Below are 26,848 nucleotides of genomic sequence, written 5' to 3'. Positions count from 1 at the left end.
CGGCGGGTGGCGGGACGCAGCCCCGCCGCTTCACAGTACAGACATGTGCTCAACTATGTTCATATCAGCATTTTTTGTCAACCTGGAAACAACCTAAATGCTCCCTGACTGAAGAATGGATAAGGAAAATGTGGTACATTTATACAATGGAGTACTACAGAGAAGAAAAAAATGACATCTTGAAATTTGTAGGCAAATGGATGGACTTAGAAAACATCATTTTGAGTGAGGTAACCCAGATACAGAAAGACAAGTATCATATATACTAACTCATAAGGGGTTTTTAAACATAAAGCAAAGAAAACCAGCTTACAAACCACAATCCCAGAGAACCTAGACAACAATGAGGACTCTAAGAGAGACATACATGGATCTAATCTACATGGGAAGTAGAAAAAGGCAAGATCTCCTGAGTAAATTGGGAGCATGGTGACCTTGGGAGAGGGTAGAAGTAGAGGGGAGAGGCAGGGAAGGGAGCAGAGAAAAATGTAGAGCTCAATAAAAATCAATTAAAAAACTCTTATGTCTTTGTAGCTCAATTAACAAACCCATTAGCTGGATAATAAATGTCTGTGCCAGTCTTTGGTATGGTGATGACATTTACATAGTACCCAGATTTACATAGTACCCAGACCCTCCAGAAACTTAGTTTGTTGGGAAAGACCAACATACATTAAGCCAATATATACATCCCCTAAATCAGGTCACCTTCTGGAGTCTCTTTTTAAAAAATTTAAGTTTATATTAGCATACATTAGAAATAGTTTGTTTCGAGTAAGAACCTTTACGTTGAAGCAGGAGCAATGCTGCTCTTCTGTCCGAGCTGCGGAAACGGACTGATTGTGGAGGAAGGACAGTGTTGCCATCGCTTCGCCTGCAACACTTGCCCCTACGTGCATAATATCACAGGCAAGGTAACAAACCGAAAGTATCCAAAGCTGAAAGAAGTGGATGATGTGCTTGGTGGAGCAGCTGCCTGGGAGAACGTGGACTCTACTGCAGAGCCATGTCCCAAATGTGAACATCCGCGTGCCTATTTCATGCAGCTTCAGACCCGTTCTGCAGATGAGCCAATGACCACCTTCTACAAGTGCTGCAATGCTCAGTGTGGACATCGCTGGAGAGACTAGGGGCAGGGCTTCCCAGCTGCAGCCCTGACTTTGTGTGCTGAAGGTCTTTGCTGTGTGATAGGAAGCTAACTCTTCTGTGGTGGAGGACGAGGGTGAAACAGGTCCTCTGCAGGTCAGCAGATAAAGACCTTAATGCACAGGGGCCTCGGGTCCTTGGGAAATACAAAAAAAAAAAAAAAGAAAGAAAGAAAGAAAGAAAGAAAGAAAGAAATAGTTTGTTTCATTGTGACATTTTCATATATGAATATAATGTCTTTTGGTCATTTTCTTTCTTGTCCCATTAGCCTCTTTTGTCCCCTACTTCCACTGACTGCCTCATTTTTCCAAATAGTAGGAGTCCTTTCTTGGGGATGCAACTAAGTACTACTCACCGACAATTCCAGACCCTGAAAGCCTTCTCCCTCCAAACTCCTTCCTTCTCATCCTTGTTTTTCCATCTTTTCCTCATCAGGAACCAACCACATCTACCCCTATGGTCTCCACACCTCTTCTCAAATGCATCCCCCCTCTATGTCTTCATTTCCACACTGGTTCATGATCTCCTCCTCCATCCTCTGGAGCATGACTTTCTAGCCACTGCACCATCTGTCTCAGTGCCAGTGTCTTAGTTATTTTTCTACTGATGTGCAGAGACACCATGGCCAAGGCAACTAACAAAAGAAAACAACTAGTTTGGGGCTCACAGTTCCAGAGGCTATAGAGTTCATGATCATGGTGGGAACATAACAGCAGCAGGCAAGTAAGCATAAAGCTAGAATAGTAGCTGAGAGCTTACATGTTGAGACACAGAGGAAGGGGAGGAGAGTGCTAACTGGGAATAGTGTGGGCTATTGAAATTCAAAGTCCACATGTTTCCTCCAACAAAGCCACACCTCCTGATCCTTCCCAAACAGTTCCATTAAGTAGAGATCAAGCATTCAGATATAGGAGGGTCTGGAGGCCATTCTCATTCAAGCAACCATAGTCAGTCTGACCCAGCCATCTCTCTCAGTTCCTAGGTTTCCAGGACAGAACACTCAGTACTCAGTGCTTCCAACCAGCTAGTCCTGCCCACCTACAGCCTTAGCTCCTGCTGTCTGCTCCTTCTGAGGCATGAAAGAAATACAAGGGGGAATCATGAACCACTCAAAAAAGATCCTCTCTGCCCTGGGATCTAATGTGCCTTTCCTGCTGACAGAACCAAGGACCTCCATCCAATACAAAGGATAAAAGAATTGCTTACAAAGATAATGTGTGTTTTCTTAAAGACATCAATACAGATGTTAAAAACAGCAAATGAACTAGTCTGTTCGTTTTAATTTTGTTTAAAATTTATATTTATTTACATGTGCATGTGTGTGTACTTGTGCATACACAAAGCATAATGAATATGTGGTGGTCTGTTGTGGAATATTAGTTGAAGATGTGTTACATTCATTTATGCTGTTGAATATTTGTTTAATGATGCAAAAATATATTGCATTATTTTATGTTGCATTTGCTTAACTTGGTGAACTGTGTTTGCCTGTCTAAAATACCTGAATGGTCTAATAAAGAGCTGAATGGCCAATAGCTAGGCAGGAGAGAGAAATAAGCAGGGCTGCCAAGCAGAGAGAATAAATAGAACAAAAGGAGGGACGAAAAAGAAAAGGAGAAGGAGAGGATGGGACCAGGGGCCAGCCACCCAGCCAGCCACAGAGTAAGAAAGAAAGAGAAGTAAATAGAATAGAGAAAGGTAAAAGCCCAGAGGCAAAAGACAGAACAATTTAAGTTAAGAAAAACGGGCTAGAAATAAGCTAAGCTAAGGCTGGGCATTCATAAGTAAGAGTAAGTCTTTATGTATTTATTTGGGAGCTGGGTGATGGGCCCCCAAAGAGTTAAAAAAAAAAAAACCAAAATGATGGGACTGGAGAGATGACCCAGAGGTTAAGAGCACTGGCCACTCTTCCAGAAGTCCTGTGTTCAATTCCCAGCAACCACATGGTGGCTCACAACCATCTATAATAAGATCTAGTGCTCTCTTCTGGCCTGCATGGACAAATATAGGCAGAATACTGTGTATATAATAAATAAATCTTTAAAAAATCAAAAACAACTAGAGTGGTCAGAGAGCGTTTTTCAGCAATCAGCTCTCTCCTTCCATCATGTGAACTCTGGGAACAGAACTGAAGACCTCAGGTTGGTGGTAAGTACCTTTTCTCACTAACCTAAGAGGAACTATTCTTTTGTTTTTCAAGACAAGGTTTCTCTGTGTTGCCCTTACTATCCTGGAACTCACTCTGTAGACCAGGCTGACCTTGAACTCACAGAGACCCTCTGCCTCCTGAGTGCTGGATTAAAGGCGTGCACCACCATCACCCTACTGTAATTAGGGTTTTTAACCACTGAGATGGCTCCAGATCCCTCACCCCAATCTAAACAATGCACCTCATAAAATCACTTTACAGCTTCATTTACTACCAAAAATCTTATTTAAAAAGCCAACAAGTTCATATAACTACTCAACTTTTAAACTTTAGATTTTAGATTTTGCTGAATCTTTAAACCTTAGAGCAGTTCAATCTTCTCAAAGCCACAAAGTCATCCATGTAGACATCCAAGTGTGACTCTCTGGAGAAGCCCACATTCATGTCTTGGGATTCTGCCTGCCCCTTTCCCATACAACTTGATTCCTAACTACTTGGTAAATTTCCTAACTTCTCTTTGCTCTGGCTTCAGGAGGCTGTTCTGCTGGTGTACATCACTGAGCCCTCTTGCCATTAGTCACTGTTTAGGAAGCTCCCACCCCAGCTCCGACACACCCACAAACACACTAGTGTCTCACCTCTGATATCTGGACAACGTAGTTCTCTGGTTTCCTGTTATCTATAACTGAATGCTCCTCCCCACAGGCCTGAGAGCTCCTCGAAGGCTGGGGTTATTCAGCTCTGAGTCCTCCTTGAACTAGGCTTTGTCCTAAGGCCTTTTCACAGTGCTTCACAGGCCTCGAGAAAGATGTTACTATGGCACCCATTCACGATAAGGACAGCAAACAATTAGGGGCTCTGCTCAGACACAGCCGCTGAGAGTAGCAGAGCTGAGGTTTTAAACTCAAGGATCAGGCTCCAAGTATCACTTGGAGCCCCTGGGCTCATCTGTCCTTCAATTACCTGTCATGGTCACATGGGCATGTTTATCTCCCCATCTCAGTATGTGGGCAACAGGAGCCTGCTACTCTCCCAGCAGCCCCGGTCTCTACATCCACCACCCATTGCTCCTTCAGTTCTGTCTTCGACTTTGACTTCTCTCTCCTCTCCTCCCCCTTCTCCCACCATGTTCATACTCTGTTTTGTTTCCGTGGGAAACATCTGTCAGATTCATCCTTCCCTTTAGTCTTTCTTGCTGTCCTCTGAACAACAGTTTCCTTCAGGTGTCCTTGACTGTACTGCCTCCTCCTTTTCCTCCTTTGGGGCCTCAGAGTTTACAGAACAACACAAGAGCTAAATATTGTTTACATTCCCCGCGGTTAGCCTGGGCTGTCCTAGAACTTGCTCTGTAGACCAGGCTGGTCTTGGGCTCATAGAGATCGGGGTGCTGGGATTAAAGGTGTGCGCTATTACTGCCTGGTTTGTGTACATCTTAAAGATGAGGGATTGAATGAATGACTACAGGTTCAAAAGAGATTTGTTTGATGCACGCTCCAAAGAGACTAGAGACTTTGGACAAGTCACTTCACCCCAGAGTCTCAGAAAGCTCATTCATAAAATGCAGACAATAAATCACAGTAATTACTGAAGATAATAAAGTAACTTAGAATCCTGCCCAGCACACAGTAAGTGCCCGGTGATTATCAGCAATGAAAGGTCAAAGGACTTAACAATGAAAGCTATGGACAGCGTGTCAAATATGCCAGTTCACTAACTGTGCCAGATAAAAATTTTCAGGACGTTTAGGACTCATAGTTGAGAGGAAGTTACCCTGCCTGGCTCCTTTGTCCTTTAACTCTCTGCTGGGAAGTTCATTTTCAGAATGTGTTTCAAAAGATGATACTGTTCATTTTGGGGAAAGTGCCCAGGATCTATGGTTCTGTGATGTATGGGTCGTATGACCCTATACAGGAGAGACTGAAGCCTCATAAAATAGAAACAGTAGCATCATCCCCCAAAGAGTATTGAGGATGTTTATACAGCCTTTACACACTATATAAGACTTTACCATAATCAGGTTGAGAATCTTACAGGGAAAGTCGAGGATGAGATGGGCATGTAAATCACACAGCGTTAAAAGCAAGTCTTTAAAAGTAGAGGAAAGATAAGAGGTCTATGCACGTAAGACTGAGCAACTGTTAAAATCCCCATAGCCTTCTCCTAGCAGAGGCAGACGACCTCCCCTACTTCCCAGAGCTCCACCTCTCGGGCCCAGAGACGCTAGTCCAAGCCCCGCCCACCTTTGGCCCAGCGCCTGAGCGATCTGGGTCACGTGATCCAGAGTGCGGAAGTGGTGCTGCGGTACGCATTCCTGATTGGTCGCGGCCAGTGTCCTGGGGGCGGGGCTAGGCGCCGGAGGTGCCGGGGGAGGAGGCTGCCGTGGGGGCCGGCTTGGAGTGGGATTCGGCCCACGGCGCTGACCGAGTGCTGGACCGCCGGCCGTCGGGCTCCCGGGACTGCGCCCACCGCTGCTCCGGGTCACCCCGGCCGAGGGGCTGGCTGCGGGAGACCTCAGGGAAGGCTCGGGCTGCCGGGCCGGGCGCCATGTCCATGGAGGACCCCTTCTTTGTGGTGAAAGGGTGAGTGTGGGCCGAGGACTGTCGCCGCAGGGGGAAGGGAGGGAAATCGAGGCAGGGTGGCACAGCCTCTGTACCCCGACACCACGCGTCCTCCGGGGCTGGGCTCCTGGGCGTCCTGCTTTCGGCCCGCACGGCCACTTCCTCGGGGTCGCGCGCCGCAGGTGGGGAGCGACGCGCTGGAGCGGGCGGACAGCATCTGGGCAGGAAAAGGGAAATGGCCCTCCTGGAGTGGGTGTGCGCGGGGGCGATCTCCATTGTGGAGTCGCGGAGCTAGCCAGGGACGGGCACCCCGCGGCTTGCCCGGAGGTGTCCAGCCGGTGCGGGGTCTGGGTGCGGGAGGACGCGCGGCTTCCCTGGGGAGGAAAAGTCCTCCAGGCCCGGTACTGATGTTGGAAGGAAAACAAGATGCAATCAGCCAAACCAAACTTTCCGAGGCTTTTTGTGAGCCACCGGGATTTTCCCACCGTATCGAAGGAAATGAGTGTTTCTTTTGAACTCCTTGGTTTCGTCCTGGGCGTTTGACAGGTTTCCCTCACTTCAGTTCTGCCTTTCAGAAGCTTACTGCCCTTTTTGCGAGGGAGCTGTCTTGACTCCATCTTTGATTGTCTTTTGGGAGATGGAAACATCAATTGTACTTCGTTGTCTCAACTTTGTAGCCATTACACAAATGCAAGAAAGCGCAATTATGATGTCGCAACCTATTTCTAATAACATGTCAGCTTTATGCTTTGAATGTCAGAGAAATGTCAAAAATCTGAGAACTGCAAAGTTAAGAGAGGAGAAGTTTTACTGACTGTGAAGTGTTCTTTGTTTTTAACTAGTTGCTCCTTGCATCTGTGCAGTGGTAAAAGCTGACAGGTTGTGTGGGTGTTGTTTTTATACTTAAAGGTACTGGGAAAATTTAAATGGTATTTTAGAGGAGATACTTTATTATCCATAGTGTATACAATCAAATCTATTAAGACTGTTTCTTAACATTTTAGTAAAAGGGTTTTTCATTCACCTTGCTTTAATTTAGATGGGAGAATAGGGAGATATAGATCAACAGCAAAATTTACCTACCTAGAAAATGTATTATTAGGGAATTGGTTTAGGATGTCTTCTTTTGTTTTTTGCTTTTTAATTTAGAGTTGTATACTTTTTTCTTGAATGAAAGGGTTTTTGTTTTGTTTTTTAATTTGTGTGTGTGTGTGCATGTCTTGGGGAATTCAAGGATGACCCGTGTCGCTGTCTCTCTGTCTGTGTGTGTCTGTGTATTTTAACCTCCAGCCCCTTGCCCAAAGCTCGGTAACTGGGTAATACCGCACAGAGCACACACACGGGGGCATGGTGCACGACAATTGGAGGTTCCACCGAGATATCAGAAACTAGGAAACGCTGAGAGGTCGCCCTCAGAAGGTGAGGGTGGATTGGGGTCTATGTGTTAATCCTGATGTCTTTTGCTCGGTTTGGCAGCAAGTGGAAGTCCAACCGAGAAAGGGGTAAATGAACAGGGTTGTCCCCGGCCAGAGGGACAGGAAAAGATGGAAAGAATTTATTTTGGAAAGGAGGTTAAAATACACAGACAGACAGACAGCGACACGGGTCATCCTTGAATTCCCCCAAGAATGCCCCTTTTATTGTGTTCAGGGGCAGATTATATAGAGATAGCCATGCCACAGCCAAACCCACCAGAAACCACTCTCCTGCCATCAGGAACTCCTGAAGGTCTCGTGCTCAGAGCAGCTGTAGGCACTTAGATCAGGGGATTACAAGAAATTCAGTATCTGGGGTCTTACTGCTCCCAGCATGCATGTGTGTGCGTGTGTGTGTGTGTGTGTGTGTGTGTGTGTGTGTGTGTGTGTGTGTGTGTGTGTGTGTGTGTGAATGCTATGGCACACATGGAAGTCAGAGGAAAACTTGGAGGAGTCCCTTCTCACTTTCCTTTGTTTGGGTCTCAGAGCAAACTCAAGTCTTCAGGCTTGGTGGCAAGTTTTCACCTTTGCCTGCTGAGCCATTTCACCAGCTCCAGAATTGAAGTTTTCTTCCTCCTCCTCCTCCTCCTCCTCCTCCTCCTCCTCCTCCTCCTCCTTCTTTTTGGTCAAGACAGGGTCTCTTTGTGTAGCTTTAGAGTCTGTCCTAGAACTAACTCTGTAAACCTGGCTGACCTCGAACTCACAGAGATCCACCTGCCTCTGCCTCTGCCTCTGCCTCCCAAGTGCTGGGATTAAAGGCATGCACCACCACTGCCTGGTAGAATTGAAGTTTTTAACACTCAAGTTGCTAAGTTTATATCTGGTAGTGAATACATGTTAGAGATAACCAGACATTTTTATTTGCTTGCCTTTGAGTAAAAGTTTTGAAAACTCTTCACTGCTCAGCCATATAGATATTTCCCCCGATAGTCTACCAGCACTTGCTTCCTGACTGGATATAACTAATTGATTGGAACTGTCATAGGTCTTTAAGGTGCCTGAAGGAGGAGTAGTGGTCTGCACTTTATCCAAGAGTTAAATGAAGCCAGCCACATGGGTGTTTCCAGATGTGTGATAGCATACCCGGGCATACCTGCTCGTTAGCAGCCTGGAGGGCCAGTGAGGTGTCTTGGTGGATAGGGCCGCCTGCAGCCAAGCCTGAGGACCTGATCTTGACCCCAGAACTCACGCAGCAGGAGCTCTGACCTCCACATGCAGGAATTCATATGTGCGCACATGCGTATGTGCACGCAGAAACACACACACACAGGAAAAGTTTAAAAAACAATATTATTGAAAATATAGAAAAAGTAGAGATGTCTCAAGTATGATTTTTATTTTTTCAGTTTTTGGTTTTTTGAGACGGTTTCTTTGTGTAACAGACCTAACTGTCCTGGAACTTGCTTTGTAGACCAGACTGACCTCAAATTCACAGAAATCCTCCTGCCTCTGCCTCCTGAGTACTGGGATTACAGGCGAGTGCCACCACCACCTGACCAATGTTTTTGTTAATATATTCAAAATATTACTGCCAGCTGTGATTCCTTCCTTCCTTCCTTCCTTCCTTCCTTCCTTCCTTCCTTCCTTCTTTTCTTTCTTTTTTGAGAGAGAATCTTGTTATGTAAAACTTGCTGGCCTGGTACTTGCAGTATAGCCCAGGCTAGCCTTAAACTCAGCAGTCATTGCTCAGCCTTCTGAGTGTTGAGATTGTAGACATGCACTTGGCTTCAACTATTTGTATTAAGTCTTCAAAATTTGTTATTTTAAACTTCTATCTCATTTGGCTGTTAAAAATTTGAACATACTGTCCTATATTTAGATTCCTTTAAATTTACAGTTCAAAAGATATATTCGAAGTCTGGGTCATAGGGAACACTTGTAATCCCTGCATCTGGAAGCCAGAAGCAGAAGGAGCAGATGTTCAAAAGGAGCCTCACAATGAGTTTGAGATTAGCCTGGGCTGTATGAGAGCCTGTCTCAAAGAAGAAAAAAAAGAAGAAATTTACATACCTTAATTGTTCCCAACATACATACCACTTTTGGGGCAACCAGATTGTGTGTCAGTTTTTAAAATAATTAAATGTTAGTTCCTTAATGACACTACTTTTAAAGTCCTTAGGCATACCTGAATAGTCATGTGTGAATTTCATATTGGACAGTACAATATAGCCCTTCAAGGCCCGAGCAGGTATAACCTACTTAATATCATTTAATGGCTGCCCATTGCCTAAAAAATAATATGCATGGTTTCTTGGCCTCACATGCTTGATGCTTGGGCAAAACATGCTGTCAGCAGGAGAGTGGCCGAGGGGAGGTGTTTGTTCATGGCAGGCAATAGCAGAGAAAGTGAGACAGGAAGGGCCAGGGTTAAGATTCCCTCAAGAACACACACACACACACACACACACACACAGAGTGATTACTTCTTTCAGCGAAATCCTACAGTTTTGAGACCTCCCAAACAGCACCTCCTGCTGAGGCCCAGCCTGTAAATACAAGGTGGCCCTCCGAATCCTTCACGTTCCTTCATATCCGTGCTGCCCCCACGCTGCCGTGCGACAGGACTGACACCACTGACACCGCAGGTTGGGTCAAGAGTGAGTGACTTCTCCTTCCTCCAATATACTTGGCTCTAGACCAGTCCCACTACTTTCTTGGAACAGTGTTTGTTTCTGTGACCCTGTGCTTTTCTAGTGTGGACCAGTTTTCCCTTGCTCCCACTTAGTCCCATCATTCCTCAGTGTTTTACAACTTGTGGGTGTTTCCCAGCATTCATGGGTTCAGAGCACCTCTTTTATGCTGACAAGCTTCCAGCTGTATTTCCAACCTAACCCCTTCCAGGGTTAACCCCTCCATAGCTATCTAGGAACATTCTAATTGCTAAGACCAGACATCATCATCTCTGCTATGGGAAAAGCAATTATTCAAACAAGCAGACAAGATAGACTTAGAAAGAAAGGCTGCTTCCTTCTCTCACCCTTATGGTAGTGGGCAGTTTCACCTAGATAGTTTGGAGACCTGTCTAGGTGTGAGTCACTGACTCTCCTTCACTTCCCATCTTCTACAGCCTCCACTGAGTCAGCCACTGGATTCTTAGGTCTGCAAGGAACTTTTAGGATAACCTACCCTTCACCAGTGGAAAAGCTAAAGAGATCTAGGGCTCAGACATTTTGGCTGCTTGCCTCAGTTCTTTTGACCTTGAGAATGAAAAACATTCGTCTACCAAGACCTGTTTAATCTCAGCCTCCAAACAAATCTGTGTTCCTTATGGAATGAGCAGATCTGAGTTTGAGCCCTTGGAAAAGTGATTTTTAGTGAACAGGAAGTTCTCTTTAACTTCCTGTTCAGAGGTTAAGAGCACTTTCTTGCAGAGGATCCAGGTTCGATTCCCATTACCCAGATAGCAGCTCACAGCTGTCTATAACTCTAGTTCTAGAGGATCTGGTTCGGTCTTCTGACCTGCATGTGAACCAGGTATTCTTGGGAATACAACACTCATATACATAAAATAAATTAATCTTTGTTTTCCCAAATGCTTCCTTGATCCAGAGAGGGAGGATAGCAAAACAAACAGATAAACAACAACACGCCACCTCCTAAACAAGAAGTGCCTATAACCCCAGCACTTGGGGTGTGGTGGCCAGAGAATTGCCATGTTTTTGAGGTCAGCCTGGGCTGCATATTGAATTTCATACCATCTTGAGCAACATGGTGAAATTAGGTCTCAAAAACAGAAACCTAAAGCAGGGCCTCTAAGATGGCTCAGTGGTCGAAGGGTTTGCCTTCCCTGGGAAGCATACGGTGGAAGGAGAGAATTGACTCCCACAGTCTGACTTCCAGATATTCATTGTGGCATGCCCCCAGCACAAGCACAAGATAAATACAAACTTAGTTTAAAAAATTAAAAGGCCAACCTGGTCTACAAGAGCTAGTTCCAGGACAGGCTCCAAAGCCACAGAGAAACCCTGTCTCAAAAACCAAACAAACAAACAAACAAAAAAAAAACCCCAAAAAACAAAAAAAATTAAAAGCAAAAAAAACCCCAAAAAACAAAACTATGTTTATATGACCTAGTGGTGTAGCCTTCTTAGTTCATGTAAGTACATCTGTGTCATCTCACAGTGACAACATTGTCTAATGGGGCGTTTCTCAGAGTATAGCCTGATCACCAAGGAGCACGTGATGGTACTGACACATCTCAACATGCTCAACTTTGTGATTTTCTTGGTGTCTTGTTTCATTACAAGTTGAAAATTCAAAATGCTAGTTCTGAAAGCTTGGTAACGTGTGTGTGTGTGTGTGTGTAGAACCAAAAACTTGACTGAATAATTCATCAGATACTGAATAAGTTCCTATACTGTATTTTTTTTTCACCTAGCAAATTAGTACTGAATCTATGTACTAGCAAAGGATTAATAAAACAGGTCTGTTAAAGCACCCTGGCACTTTCTAGGGGTAGTCTGGCAATAAATGAAAAGCTGTGTTGTGCATGTGCCCTGAATTAGCTATTGTGCTACAAGAATACAGTCCATGGAAACAACCCAAAGCTGAGACAAAGCTGGGACAAGTGGCTTACCTCCATGTTTAAGAATGAAAAGTTACAAACGTAAGTTACTTAGAAATTGCTTTTGCTAAACAAAACCAAAAACCACTGACCACTCTTGTAGGCCTGCAAGGGACAAGGCCTCCTATGAGGACAGACTATCCGCAGGATGAGAACAGTTATCTGTGATGGAGGGGCTATTCTCTGCCCCAGCTCATCTAGTAGGAGCCACATTGGTCCCTCCTCACGACAAGGACTACCATTACCTGATGTGACAGTTTGTCAGAGCCCTTGCAGGACTGCTTGTTGATCATTGCACCGTTAGATCAGCGCTTTCAAGACTTCCTTTTTAAATTTCCCTCACACTGACACACTGATGGAGCCAGCGCTGCTATCAAACCAACATTCCTAAATCCCTAATTTCACTTCCTTCCCAGTTCCAAAAGCCTCCAATGACATCAAGATGAGGTCTTCCTTGGGTCGTCATAATTGACCCTGTCGTATCTGTCCTCAATGAAGTTAGATTATTTAAATGTGGAGCCTGCAGCTATTGGCAGTGTGACCCCTAGATTCTCCCTCAGCTTCTCCTCTTTGAAATGAGACAAAATTCTCCATTGTCTGGCTGTCTTTACAATTCATAAAGAAGTGCTTCTAGCTCAGGAGATGCATCCTTTAAATGTTAGCTAGTATGTCTCAACAAACTGTCCACTCCACTTGAGTGCTCTATGATTTCTGAATACACAGTGCTGCCCGCCCCCCAGCTCCACTGATGGTGTTTCCCTCCATGAAGCTCCCTACCTTCTCCGTTCAAACCACCACCAGTGGTTTAACTTCCTGTGCTTTAAGGCTGGAAACACAGAAAACAAGGCCAAAAACCAAAATGTCATCCCTCTGCTCACAGTCGACTTAGACACCGAGAAGCAGCCACATAATAATGAATGACAGGCACTAAGAGAAGCCCTTCCTGGAGCTGGAGGCCGCAGAGCTGCTCACAGTGACTCATGGAAGGCGAATGTGTAAATAGGCAGGGTGGGTGTTGTGAAGCAAGAGCACCTAGCGTTGTAGCAGACCTGGACTGGACTGGCATGTTGGAGCACTGAGGCAAAAGGGAGCAGAGTGAGGACAGGCTCAAGGAAGGTGCTCCACCGGGTGGTGTCCTGCAGGGGCCAACAAGGACCGGGCTAACCCTGGATAAGTGGTCTTGCTTTCTCCGCTACCTACTGCCATGAACAAACGCCACTCTCCTGTGTCAACAGCATGTTTTGCCCAAGCATCAAGCAAGCCTGTGAGGCCAACAGACCATGGAGTGAGCCTTCTGAACCCCTAAGGCAGAAATCGGTCTTTCTTCTCGTTCTCTCTATTATTTTGGCCACAGTAGCGTGAAAGCAAATGTACAGCAGCGTGTTAGGGTCAAAATACATGTAGTGTGGATAATTAAGTGGAGACTTTTTCTGAATTTGCCTGAATTTGGTTGGCAGTAAGGCTAAGAAAAGAGTGTTTTGATTTTCCCTTAAATGCAAAAGATGTGTGTGTGGAAGTCAAGCAATGGGAAGAGCTCCTCTCTCCTGATTGGCAGTGGAATGAGGTGTGTGGGGTGCAGGGCAGGAGCGATCTGGGGGAGCGTGGGAGGCGGGTGAGTAAAGTGGTTGCTGAGGCTTGCACAGCTTGCAGCCTGGGTCTTTGAGGTTGCACCTCCGGATCAGACTGTTGTCTTTACTAGTCTCTCGTATGTTGTTGTTGAACCAGAAACTTTTCTGTAAGCCTTACAAGAAGTTCCTTGTCCCAGATACAGGCTGCACCAGTGTCTGCATTGTCCCATTTGCTTCTTAAATTGGGAAGCTGGCATTCATTTCTGTCAGTCAGTAGTCTATGCTCCCAGTGTCACACCTGAGCAGACCTTTGGAACTGCCTTGACTGACAGAATGAAGTCCCTCAGCTAGTGCAGCTTCCTCCTGCGTCATCTTCTCTTAGGTCACAAGCTTAGGGTGCCTCAGCTGACATGGAAGAAGTCAGCTACACTGAAGCCACCCCACAAGAGGATGAGGGGAGACCTCAGAGAGCTCGGGAGAAGTGACTGGGGAGCCCTTGTTCTACACATACTTTAGCTCAGACCTGGGACAGGTCATCCTTGTTGTGTCTGATTACTCCTCCACAGAGCCTGTGAGCACACAACAAACAATATTTTACAAGGAGTTGGGCAGCAGTTGTTGCGCAAGCAGAGGAGCAGGGACAGATGCCAACTCAGTCTGTCAGCATGGGCAAAGAAGGCAGGCTCCAGAGGGAAGCTGGAACTGCAATCTTGCAGTTCTACACAGCCGAGTAACAGCTAAGAACAAGACCCCTTTCTGCTGGTCTAACCAGTAGCCAGGCAGGATACTTTGTAAAGACAGGAGGTTTATTTAGCTCATGGATCCAAGATTGTCCAAGGATTATTAATCCTTTGCTAGTACATAGATTCAGTACTAATTTGCTAGGTGAAAAAAAAATACAGTATAGGAACTTATTCAGTATCTGATGAATTATTCAGTCAAGTTTTTGGTTCTACACACACACACACACACACACACACACACACGTTACCAAGCTTTCAGAACTAGCGTTTTTGAATTTTCAACTTGTAATGAAACAAGACACCAAGAAAATCACAAAGTCCAAGATTGGGCCCTGTAGAGAGAGGCCCCTGGGCTGTACCACTCCATGATCAGTCATTTGTGAGAGGGACAGAGACTGTGGAGGCGGCAAGGGAGATCAAGGAAGCAACAAGCTCTGTGTTTTGTAGCAAGTTTTCTTTCGGGAGCTAACTGGGGTCCCACAAGAGCTACCTTTATGGCTTTTGAGTGCTGTATCCGAACGACCTAATTACCTCTGACTAGGACATGCCTCTTAGGGCTTTCAACACCTCCACACTGCCGTACTGAGGGTCAAGTCACTAACATGTATGAGCCCTTAGAGACGCACTCAAACCCATCCAAAGCTTGACACTCGCTACTAGCTGAGACATTCCTTGTTTCTTTTTATACTTGGCAAACTGTCTTGTTCTTTTCAAGAGGGGGCCTCACTAGACCAGACTGGCCTTGAACTCAGAGATCCTCCTGTTTCTGCCTCCTGAGTGCTGAGAGTAAAGGCGTGCACCACCATGCCCGAGCTACACTTCATTAGCTACAAGTAAGAAAACGTCGTGAATTTTTTCTTTTTGGAGGGGCTGACATTTGGGAATATTCTGTAGCCCTCCCAAGCTCAATTGGTTGGGGTGGCGAGCCCTTTACTACGGTGTGACAGGGTGGAGTGTGGTGTGGAAGAGGCTTTAAAATCAATAGCACTGGTCAGTGTTGCGTTAACTTCCAAAGGTTAGTCCTGTTGCTGTCAACTTTTGTTTAATGTGGGTAAAAGAATCTCATTTGGAAAGTTTGGGTGGTTCTTCTTTTTGGCAAAGGTGCAGTCTTTTACTTATCAGGAAGGAAGTGCTGTGTTACAAGTATTTCTGTGGCCATATTGTGGGTTGGTGTTAGTGTCCTTCAGTCTGTGGTTCTGAGAACTTGTCAGGCCCCATGGTTATGACAGACTTTCGGACAGCAAGTGGGTAAAGTCTATTTCTGAAGCAGTGCTTTGTTGATGTGACGTGGTGTGTAAGACTGACTCTGGAAGCTCTGAGCAGAAAACTTGCCTGTGCTTAGGGAGATAGTTGTTTCTCTTCATCAGTGACGCGCTCACGGCTTCTGCATGAGGAGCTAGAGCCCAGCTCTTACTAGGAAGGTAGCGGGTGAGCTGTCATTGAAATGGCAGTCACGATTCCAGTTCTGCTGAGCCAACTGATGCTTTCCAAGAAGCTTGCTTAGCTGGTCCCTAAGAAGTCAGCGTGCATCTGTGCTCTTGCGTGTTCTTTAATCATTCTCATTGCATATTTGGGAGAAAAGCTTGGAAACTGCTAAGCTGCACTGTCCGAATAAAGGAGTATTTTGGTCATAGTTGTTCGTTCAATAAAGGACTGACTGGACTGGCTGGGTAGGGCAGGTAGTTTCCTGGAAGCACCTCCTCAGCTGGTTTGACTGAGGTTCCTCCCTTTCCTTTTCTGAGAAGGAAAGAAGGGCACTACTGCCCTCCAGGATGGCAAATGGGTGGGTGGCAGGATGATGTTCATGGATTGACTTAGTTGAAGTGCTAGGTCTCCTCAGTGTTTACTGCGAGGTGCTTGTGTGCAGTTCTGATGGAGAGGGTGTCCTGGTCGGTCTTGAGCATTGTTAGAGGTGGACTGTGGCTCTTGGCACTATGTGGAAATTTCAGGTTATCTAGGAAGTTCTGAAAAGTGTTTCCAAAAGTTTGCTACAAGTCATAGTTGCATATGTGTACAATAAACTCAGCCTTCAGGAAACTGAGGCAGAAGGATTAACATAGGGAGACTCAGAATCCACTACCAGCTGGGCGTGGTGGCTCACTCCTTTAATCCGAGCTCTTGGCGGGGGGTGGGGGGGGGAGGAGTGGCAGAGGCATGTGAGTCTCTGAGTTCTGAGTTCTAGGCTAGCCTGGTCTATAGAGCAAGTTCCAGGACAGCCAGGGCTGCACAGAGAGATCCTGTCTTGAAAAACAAACAACAATAACAACCAGACCGAAAAACCCTATCACCATTAGAATACTTGGTTGTGACCCACATTATTCCCTGTTACTTATTCATGCCTGGAAAATGTTACTAGCAGGTTGGGCTCTTAGATTCTCTGTGAGGCCTCTTCAGTACTGCTCAGTTGGAGTTTCTGGATACACTGTGAGTCTGGCTTTTCTTTCAAGGTCTGAGCCATTAATGACAGTACCTACCTTTGGGGTCTCTTAAAACATCTGCTTTAGAAATATGAACTAATGATCATTTTACCTTTCTTATTTTGTTTTTGTTTTTTTAAGACAGGGTTTTCCTATGTATCCCTAGATGTCCTGGAACTTGCTCTGCAGACCAGGCTGGCTTCTAACTCTGAATTTGCCGGCCTCTGCCTCTACCTCCTGAGTGCTGGGATTAAAGGTGTGCACCACCACACCTGATTTTACCTTTTTTATTTTTTTTAATGCTATACTTTACCTATAATAAAATCTACCCCTTTTAGTGTCTGCTTCTGCACTTAAACGGAATCATAGGTTTACGATCACGGTCTCTGGACAGGGCTATGAAGACAGTTCATTTGGTAAAGCGCTTGCTGGGCAAGCATAAGGACGTCAGTTAGCTCTCCAGTGACCACCGCTTGTTATCCCAGCTTGGGTAAGTGGAGACAGGGAGATATCTGGGGCTTGCTCCAGGCTAGAGAGAGACACAGTCTCAAAAACAGGGTGGATAGCTGCTGAAGAACAGTGCCCAAGGTTGCTGTTTGACCTTGGCATGCACGTGCAGACACTACAAACTGATTGGTAAAGTAGTCTCAGGATTTAAGATCAGCGATAGTAAAGGTATCTGTAGACCCTTTTTAACTGCATCTGCTGTGAGAGCATTCTGAACGGCAGCATTGCTGGGGCTAGTCCCACACTCTAAACAAGAAAAGCATCGGTCTGTTACACAGTGTTGCTTACTCTAGGGAAGCAGATACTAGCAAAGCTGAAATGTTTAGATATCTTCCAGGGATTTAAAAGGTCTCAGATTAAAATACTGTATGAAACACAAGCCAAGGTGGGAATAGTTCTCAACTGCTTTTACCCAAGAAAAGAAAGATTGACTGCCACACCCAATGAAAGCCATGTGATTGTGAAGGACCCTTTAGTTAATTTATAGGATTGCTTCTTTGTGTCACTTTAGTATTGTCTGTTTAGAAAAAATAAACAACTGAACTGTCTTCCTCAAACAAACATGATGTTAAAGTTGCTTCAATAAGGGCCAATTTATTCTGCATCTGCTGGGAACAAAATACCCAGTCTGTGTGTTTGGGCCTTGTTTAGTATAACTGTTTGGGCCTTGTTCAGGGTGGTGAGGGTGGCAATGTGATGGGGTTGTGAGGGTCACGTGTGGTGGTGTTGTCTTAGGTTCTGCTTTCTTGTTTTTGAGTTCATTGAATGAGTTGTGTGACCCCTCCCTCTTTTCCCTTCACCTTGACTACAGAGAGGTACAGAAAGCAGTCAACACTGCCCAAGGATTGTTTCAGAGATGGACGGAACTCCTTCAGGGCCCCTCTGCAGCAACAAGGGAAGAAATCGACTGGACGACCAACGAGCTGAGGAACAACCTCCGCAGCATAGAGTGGGATCTGGAGGACCTCGATGAGACCATCAATATCCTTCCTTCTCTGTGGTGTCTGGGTGTAGGGACTCGGGAACGTAGGCAAGAGGGCAGTTCTGTCAGACTTGAGCCATAGGTGAGAGGTCTGCTTCTATAGTGACTTGTCTGGTTCTTGTTTGTACCATGACACATTTGAAGTCTGCTCAGGGAGCTCAGGTGGCTGGCCTTGTTCTTGCGTGGATGGCGAACCCTGTGTTATCCAGGCTGCATAGAGCAGTGACCATCACTCTCTCTGGAGTCAGTCTGCTGGTGTTCAGTTTCTCACTCCACTGCCGTAAAAGTACAAATAAACTTTTGCTTCATGCACAGTAAAATACTAATACTTGAGATATCTGTGCACCAAACAGTTTTCCAGCAGACACCAGCTGAGTGTCCTTACGGTTTTGACACTATCTATCTGGAGATAGCATGGGCTGCTGTAGTATTCATATCAGATGCCACCTGCAAACCCCAGGTTCTGGCCAACCCACATCCTGTTTGTTTAATTTTCAAGAGCAGCTTGTAGAGCTCAGAGAAATGCATTGCTTAGGTTGCCCGCATATTGTAAAGTCTGTGTGTAGAAGACATTTGTAGGGAAAGTATGGTAGAAGAACTTGTGTGGTCCCCAATAATGCCATCCTCCTGTGGCGGGTGCTCCACAGGAACCCTGTCTATTTCAGGAGTATGAAACATGATTGATTAAGTCATTGGCCATTGGTGATTAGGCGCCTATAGTCCCTTTCTCCTTCCAGGGCAACTGTGGCTAGAAGTCCACATCAGTAATCATCGCATTGGTTTGTGTGGTGATCAGAGGAGCTGTGCAGGAATTATCAGTCATCTACTAGCAATAGACTCTGGAGACTCCAAGGGCCTTAGGCGCTCTGGGCCAGAGAGAGTGTTGAATATATATTTGATAATAGTGCCACAACAGTGACTCTGGCTTTGGCCACATTAGTAAGCATCTCTATGCTTCAGTTTCCTCTTCAGAAGAATGCTAGGACAACAAGATTGCCCAGCTTAGTGTCAAGAGGGTTCCATGTATCAAGAGCTTAGCATGATGGCTGCCGGAGTGATTACTGTAAAGGACAAGCAGAGGTGCTGGGCAGGCTGCTTGCTAGTACAGTACTCGACTGACCTAAGGCTCCAGGAGCAGGGTGAGTGCGCACACCACACTAGCGGTCGTTTGCTGCGCACCCGAATATACAGACCAGTGTTACACCTTGGTAGCTGGAACTCAGAAAATCTCTTCAGAGACTCCACTGCCACTTAAGTGATTTTAAAGTGCCACTGTCCATCGAAGAGCTGCCTTCTACCATGGAACTTTTTGGTGAGAGCAGATCCATTGTGCTGATTTCTGCTGGGAGAGCCCACAGATCTGACTGATGAACTAGAGAGCTGCGGATGTGGATTTGTGCAGCTTTCTGTTTTCAGCTGGGAAGTCTCTGTAACCAAAGCTTTAGTTAGAAAACATGCCAGCTCCGTGTCTGAGCTCTGGTTTGTGTGTTTCTTTGAAACAGTCCACCAAGGAAACCGACTCTACAAGGTTCCCTTGCTAGGCAGCACAGGCTTATGGGAGGTTGATCTGTAGAGTGTTTCATTGCTGTTCTAGTGACCATGGTAGTTGTTCCTCATTACTTTCTTCGTGGTACCTTTTGCGTTATTAAAAGACAAGTAAAATGTGAGGGGACAGGATCATAAGCAATTTCAAGGGATATTGTTTCCTCTGAGATGGACTGGGGACATAAATTATGAGACAAGAAAGGAGGGCACTGAAGGGCAAAGAGCAAAGTATGGTACATATATAAGGCATGTCCTGGAGAAGCCATTTCTTTGCCTGCTAACCAGATTTCCTTTTCTAACCAGGTTTTTAAAAGACTATACAGTTAAATAAAATGTAAAAACCTAGGAGACAGAAAGGAAAGTTGTTAGTGCTAGGCATGGTGGTGTTCACCTGTAATCCTAGCACTCATAAGGATGAGGCAGGAGAGTCACAATCAGATGCCAGCCTGGGCTTTGGGGCTCTATAGTGAATTCTAGGCCAGTCTTCATTGCATAGTCTGCCTTTGTCTCAAAGAAACTGTGAGATAAAGGACAAAAGTTTTGATTTTTTTTTTTATTCATTCAGCAATCATTTATTGAGTGTTCTGTGTACTAAACATTTTCTTGGTTTTTAAGGTTAGGTCAAATGAAATTAACTGCCAGGCCTCCTGGAATTAGGGTTGGGAACAGATAGTAAATAATACAGCAGATACTGTAATTACAGGTTATAAGAGAGACCACAAGGTTTTTCTAGTGTCTGTCCTAAGGCAGTTGAACCAGACCTGAGGATAAAGGGATCAGAGATCAGCTCACTGATCTCTTTTAGGTTGAGACAGAAGGTTAGCATTTAGCATAAAGAAGAGTTTTGAAGTACTGATTTAAAGGTTTTCAGAAGCTGACTGCGGTGACTGTGATTCCCAGCACTGGGGAGGTTGAGGCAGTGCTAGCACTCCAGGTTCAAAACCTGGCTACACAGTGAGCTCCAGCCCACTCTGGGTTCCCTGTGTCACTAATCAGAAGGCACAAAAGGATAGCCACAAGGGTTGGCAAACATCCGGATGACCCCTACTGACCTGTGGTAGCCATGAATTTATGGTGAACCCCATAGCTCTTTTCTACCCCTCTCACCCTTTTGCTTCTTTTCACCCCAGCTGCATTCCCAGCTCCTGATTTTTGAAACACAGGTTGTCCTGAACTCAAGGTCCACTCCCAAATGCTGGGATTATAGGTGTGTTCCATTATGCCTGGCTACAGAGGCTATTTTTAACTTGCCAGGTCATCTTTGTCTTGGGACAGAGGGATCTTCTCAAAGCTGTGGTTGGAGAGAAAGTCTGGGAATGTTTATGTCAAGTTGGTGTTTCGGGAGGTTTGGGATGTCACTTCAGAGTCCCGTCGTTTAACAGATCTGTAAGGCTTCTCATGGTGCGTTTGCTTTACCTTAACTTTTTGGCCCACGCATAGTTGAAGCAAATCCTAGGAAATTCAACCTGGATGCAACTGAATTGAGCATAAGAAAAGCCTTCATCACAAGTACTCGGCAGATTGTCAGGGTAAGGAGCACTCCTTCCAGTGTCACCTGTGTGGGAGAGAGGCACACTTCTCAGAACTGTCCCTCAGTCTCAGACCAGCATGTTGACTCTGAAATGACCTTTTAGCATGACCTCAATGCGAGTGTCCCGTGTACAGCTTCTCTGGCTGGGCAGAGGTAGGGTGGTGGGGGTCTAATATTTTTTCTTTTCTTTTCTTTTCTTTTTTTTGGTTTTTCGAGACAGGGTTTCTCTAGCTGTCCTGGAACTCACTCCTTGAACTCACAGAGATCCGCCTGCCTCTGCCTCCTGAGTGCTGGGATTAAAGGCGTGCGCCACCACCGCCAGGCTAGTGGGGTCTACTTTTAATACTGCCTGGTTTGTTAGAATGAAAAGAAGACAGTAAACTGCTGGCTGGAAGGGCACTTTAACAGCACGATCCCACGTGCCTGTGTTTCCAGTTCCTTTAAAATAGTGCTTTAAAAATCTCTTATTGTACCCTATTTCTGGACAAAAGGAAAGTCTCTGTGGAAGCCATGGTTTCCTGATTGACTGGCAATGTGCACTGCTCGAGTGGCTCTTCCTGGGCTTGGCTGGTGGCCCTCCCTGCCGTCTGAGTGCTTCGGGAACTCCTACCAGCTATGCCATTACTCTTGCCATAGACGACGGCTTGACAGCCTCTCAGCAGTCACCCAGAGCAGGCATCAAGGATGGCATATAAAAGTAAGCCATCAAGTAGACTCATCTTTACTACTAAATTATTTAGAATACTACCCACTGGTCAGGTATAAACAAGAAAATGTAGGTTAGGTAAAATCTTGTGTCATTCAGATGTATTTTGTATTTTGAAACTATATGGCTAAGCCATTTGATTAACATAACTAGATGTAAGAGAAGCAGCTGCCATTAACATATGTACTCGAAAGTAGCTTCCTTGAAGAAAAAGACTTGGGATCAGACCAGTGCTGACATATGGCAGGAACCTTGCTGTGTGCTTGCCAGAGACTTTCATCATGTGATTTCCTCTTGAAATGATCTCAAATGGTAGATGTCGTTGAACTTTATACATCTTTGTTTCTTGTTTCAACCAGTAGTTGGCTTTTCTCTGTATTTATAACTAAATTGTTTTACAATTTATAAATTGTTTTTACATGTAATAGAGCAGAAACCTTTTGACTTCAGGTGCCCCGTGGAGACAATGAGTGTTTGTGTTCAACATTCTGACTTTGTAGGCTGTTGTAGATGCTGTTCTGCTAAGCACATTGTTTGGTGACATCTCTTGTGTGCAAGTCCCTCGGGTGTTCTTATTTACTTATTCAGACAAGACCTCACTCTATACCCCACACTGACCCCAGACTCCCAAGTACTAGCCTTGCAGGTATTACTGCCACATCTGGCTCTTTGAGCCTACCAGCACGAACCAAACTCAGGAACAGCAGCAGGTGCTCTTAGCTGCCGACCATCGCCAGTCCTCATTTATCTCTTTAATATAGTTGGTTTTCCTTTGCTCCCTCCCTCCTTGCTTCTTCTATCCCATGCTCCTTTCCTCATTTCTCCTCTCTCTTCTTCCCTCCCTTTTTTTAAATATTGGTTTTTCTAAAGGATGCTGCTGTTGACCCTAATATTTCTTGGTGGCTTGCTGTAAAGTATATATTCTTTAATCGGTGCAGTTCTTCTTTCTGTAAAGTGGTATTTGTGAGTTTTGAATATTGGAATTCAAAGGTATCAGTATATTGAAAATCAAATTGGTATAATTATAACTAGAGATATATACCAAAGTTTATCTCTTATTATTTGAAAATCTATTTAAAGTACATCTTAGAATTATTTTGTTTTATTTTAAAAGACTTATTTATTTATTTATTTTATGTTTATGAGTGCTCTATCAACTTTATATCAGAAGAAGGAGTCAGATCCCACTAGAGATGGTTGTGAGCCACCATATCATTGCTGGGAATTGGACTCAAGACCTCTAGAAAAGCAGCCAGTGCTCTTAACCACTGAGCCATCTCTCCAGCATCCTTGGAATTATTTTAAATCATGGCAGTACATCAGAATTTTACTATCCTTATAGAGTTTGAGATCTAAACCACATTCAGCTATGTTTTCAATGGACTACTTGATAGATTTAGTAATTTATTCCTCCCACCACCCTTTGGGAAGCTGTTAATATTTGCTAGCTTTACTAACAGTAATCACACCTGAACTTTTGCTGATTTGGTTTTAATAACTTTTAATTGACAATCTTGCAAAAGGTAGGAAATAGCCGTAGAATCAAGTTCATTAAAAACCAAAAGTGTTGTGGGGCAGTGGTGGCACACACCTTTAATCTCAGTGCTCAGGAGGTAGAGGCAGGCAGATTTCTTTGAGTTCAAGGCCAGCATGGTCTACAAGAGCTAGTTCCAGGACAGCCAGGACTGTTACATAGAGAAACCCTGTCTCAAAAAAACCACCACCACCACCACCAACAACAAAAATCCAAAACAGTTCCATGTATTGACTTCAGTTTCTCTATCCTCAGTTAAAGAGATCTCAGGCTTTTGGTAGAAGTTTTAGCTGAAAAAAATAAATTTTAGCTTTTATGTAGAACAGCCTGTCTTTGCCCCTTCCTTTTCTTTTGGCTTAGTGCTGGGATCTCACCCAAGTCCTCATGCATGCTAGGTAAGCCTCTAGCACAGAGCCGCATCCTGGCTCGTTTATAGTTTTACTTTGTAGAATCATCTATTTGCCATTCGAGGCTTCACGTAGGAAAATTTTGTTTTGTAGCTATATCCCACAAGTGACTCTGGGTAATTCTAGTGATTCAGTATTTTGCAGCATATACCAGAGGAACAGTGAGTAAGACCCCAGGAAACCGAAGTTGTAGGCTAAACTCTGACCTTAATAGATTTTCATCACAAAACATAAGCCTCCCTCTATTTTATCAATGAGACAGTGCTTACCAACATTCTCTGATTTTAACTTTGGGAGGACAATCAGAACTACACTGCACCCTGCACTGACACCCAACAGTCCACAGTGTTCCCCTAAGAACTGCTTGCCATCAGTTAGAGCAGAAGTGACTAAAAGGTTAGTCTAAGAGGCTGAGATAGCAGTGGGACAGGGGCCGTAAGTGGGGAGTGCTGGGATCCACGGTGTCTTATATTCATTCAGCGTGGAAACAGCTGAAATGGAAACAAGAGAGTAAATAACCAGGACATTTGTTGTTCTTTTGGCAGATGGGTCTTGTGTTATTGGGACTCACTGCTGATCCTAAGCTTCATGTGTTAAAAAGAGGATGAGTAATTATGGTTTTGGTATGATAGGTTGTTACAGGATGTTTAAAACTGTTTAGTAACAGCTAAAATTCCATGTCCCAGTGTGAAGTTGGTCCTCTGTATGGTGTCTGGTGACTAGCCTGCCTATATAAAATGCCCTCCACATGTGAAGGCTGTACTCCACCACCGCAGTGAACATGTATAGGGTGCACACCACACGGGATGTACCCATCAGGACTGACTCTCTGTCTGTGTGTGTGTGTCTGTCTCTCTCTCTCTCTCTCTCTCTCTCTCTGTCTCTCTCTCTCTCTCTGTCTCTCTCTCTCCTCTGTCAAATAGAAACTTAAAAAAAAATCTAAGATTAGAAAGCATATTTTATTCAACTGTTGCCTACTGCATGTTTATTAAAGAAAATTAGAGTGGCTTTTTTACAAGAGGAGGGAAAAAACATATAACTCAAAATAGTCCCTGCTCCAGCACTGTGTTCTAGCTTCCTCTTGATGAATAGCTAGAACCCTGTTGTTAATCAAGTGCATGTTTATGTCTTAAGAATATTCTGGGGGGTGGAAAGATGGCTCAGAGGTTAACAGCACTGGCTATTCTTCCAGAGGACCTGAGTTCAGTTCCCAACAACTACATGGTGGCTCACAACCATATATAATGAGATCTGGTGCCCTCCTCTGACATGTAGGCATAAATGCAGGAAGAACACTGTATGTATAATAAATAAATCTTTAAAAAAAATACTCTCATCTGTGCGCTGGTTACCCATGCCTTTAATCCTAGCACTCAGGAAGCAGAGGCAGGTGGATCTCTGGGAGTTTGAGACCAGCCTGATCTACAAGAGCTTGTTCCAGGACAGGAACTCACTTTTCATACAGGAGTTCCCTGTCTGAAAAACAAAAACAAAACAATAACAACAAAAAATTGCTCTCTCCTTTCTGTTTTTTAATGTACCTAATTCTGTTTGGAAGGTGAAAATACCTCTTCATTCTGTAATTTGCTCTCTAGAAATAAGCATTTTCTGGGGCTGGAGAAATGGCTCGGTTGTTTAGAGCACTGGGTGCCCTTCCAGAGGAAGGAGCTCTGAGGACTGTCTGTCTGTAAGTACAGTCCCAGGGGATCTGGCACCCCCTTCTGGCTTCCACAGGCACCAGGCACATACATAGTGCACAGACATACATGCAGACAAAACACCCACACACATTAAATAAGTAAGTAACCGTTTCTGTCTGTCTCTGGTACTGGAGCACAGACTCTTAGAGTGAAAGGATGTCCTGTCATTTCCCTGTGAAGAGTTTGATTGTAGAGTTTGCCTAGCGTGCAGGATGTTTGGGTTCAGTCTCTAAACCCATCAGAGAGAAAAAAAATGGGAGTAAGGAAGAGAGGAAAAAGTGTGTTGTGCCTTGGACCTGGTGCCTTAGCATTTGGGAAGTGAAGACAGGAAGATCATGAGTTTAGGACCAACCTGGGCTATGTGGTGAAAACTGTCTCAAACAGCAATAACAACAAAATTTATGTGTGTCAATACAATAAATGTTAGAATAGCTCTGTATGATTGAAATACATTATAAACCATTTATGTCTAGTAGCCTTATTTTTAAAAAAACAAGTTTGTTTAGTATACTTTATTTAACTTAATGTATCAAAAATTATCATTTGAACATATAACCAATGTAAGAAATATTGTAGGTTAAAGTATTTTTAACTTATTATGCTAAAAACTCTAAATTTTTAGTTTAATTGTGAATTTTTTATTGAAAATAAAAGTCTTTGCTAGGCAGTGTAGGGGAATGCCTTTAGTCCCAGCACTCAGGAGGCAGAGGCAGGTGGATCTCCGAGTTAGAGTCCAGCCTGGTCTACAGATTGCGTTTCAGGACAGCCAGGGCCATACATAGAAACCTTGTCTCAGAAAACCAAAATAGAAAATAACAGTCGTCATTTAAACTTTATAAAACTTGTAACTGGAAAGTAGACATAAAACCAGCTTTCTGTGAGCGTGCTTAAAAGAGTGTATCAATAATGGAATTACATTTTAGTTAATTAAAGTAATGTGCTGACCTTGTTTGAAGGAACTGCAGCTGGTATGGCCCCTGTGTTGGACAGAAGCAAATTTTGATAATCCTTTTCAATGGCTGCATACTGAGATATGTGTTCAATTTTAGTGATCACTGTTAGTCACCACAGTGGCCCTTAGCTACTAATGCAACATCTAGCAAGCTGCCCAGTTAACCCAGTCATGTGTTACTAAGTCTTGAACTTGGTTTATCTTTCCTGGTGTAACTGGGAAAATGCCTCTAGCTTTGCTTTGGTCACTAGTGGGCTCTTTCCATACTTGATCATTCATACACATATGCTTTCAGAAAGGAATCTTCTTATAAGCAGGCTGTATAGCCATAATACTGTAGTATATGGCTTACTGTATATTTTTC

General features: G+C 44.5%; 2 protein-coding genes across 2 annotated transcripts in view; both read left to right on the top strand.

The window, feature by feature from the left end:
- Window positions 1–779: 779 nt before the first annotated feature.
- Window positions 780–1,273, top strand: LOC119828022 (DNA-directed RNA polymerase III subunit RPC10-like). Its single transcript, XM_038350037.1, has one exon. The coding sequence runs from the start codon at window positions 804–806 to the stop codon at window positions 1,128–1,130; it is 327 nt and encodes a 108-aa protein (XP_038205965.1). The 5' UTR covers window positions 780–803; the 3' UTR covers window positions 1,131–1,273.
- Window positions 1,274–5,665: 4,392 nt separating this feature from the next.
- Window positions 5,666–26,848, top strand: part of Stx6 (syntaxin 6) — a 41,623-nt gene continuing 20,440 nt past the window's right edge. The window contains exons 1-3 of the mRNA XM_038349879.1: window positions 5,666–5,874; window positions 17,939–18,108; window positions 21,089–21,183. Coding sequence (XP_038205807.1) covers window positions 5,840–5,874; window positions 17,939–18,108; window positions 21,089–21,183 — 300 coding nt within the window. The 5' untranslated portion in view covers window positions 5,666–5,839. The remainder of the gene's footprint in view (window positions 5,875–17,938; window positions 18,109–21,088; window positions 21,184–26,848) is intronic.

The sequence above is a fragment of the Arvicola amphibius genome, chromosome 12, assembly GCF_903992535.2.
Source record: "Arvicola amphibius chromosome 12, mArvAmp1.2, whole genome shotgun sequence".
NCBI classification, from domain to species: Eukaryota; Metazoa; Chordata; class Mammalia; order Rodentia; family Cricetidae; genus Arvicola; species Arvicola amphibius.
This window is presented reverse-complemented; position numbering and strand designations above follow the sequence as displayed.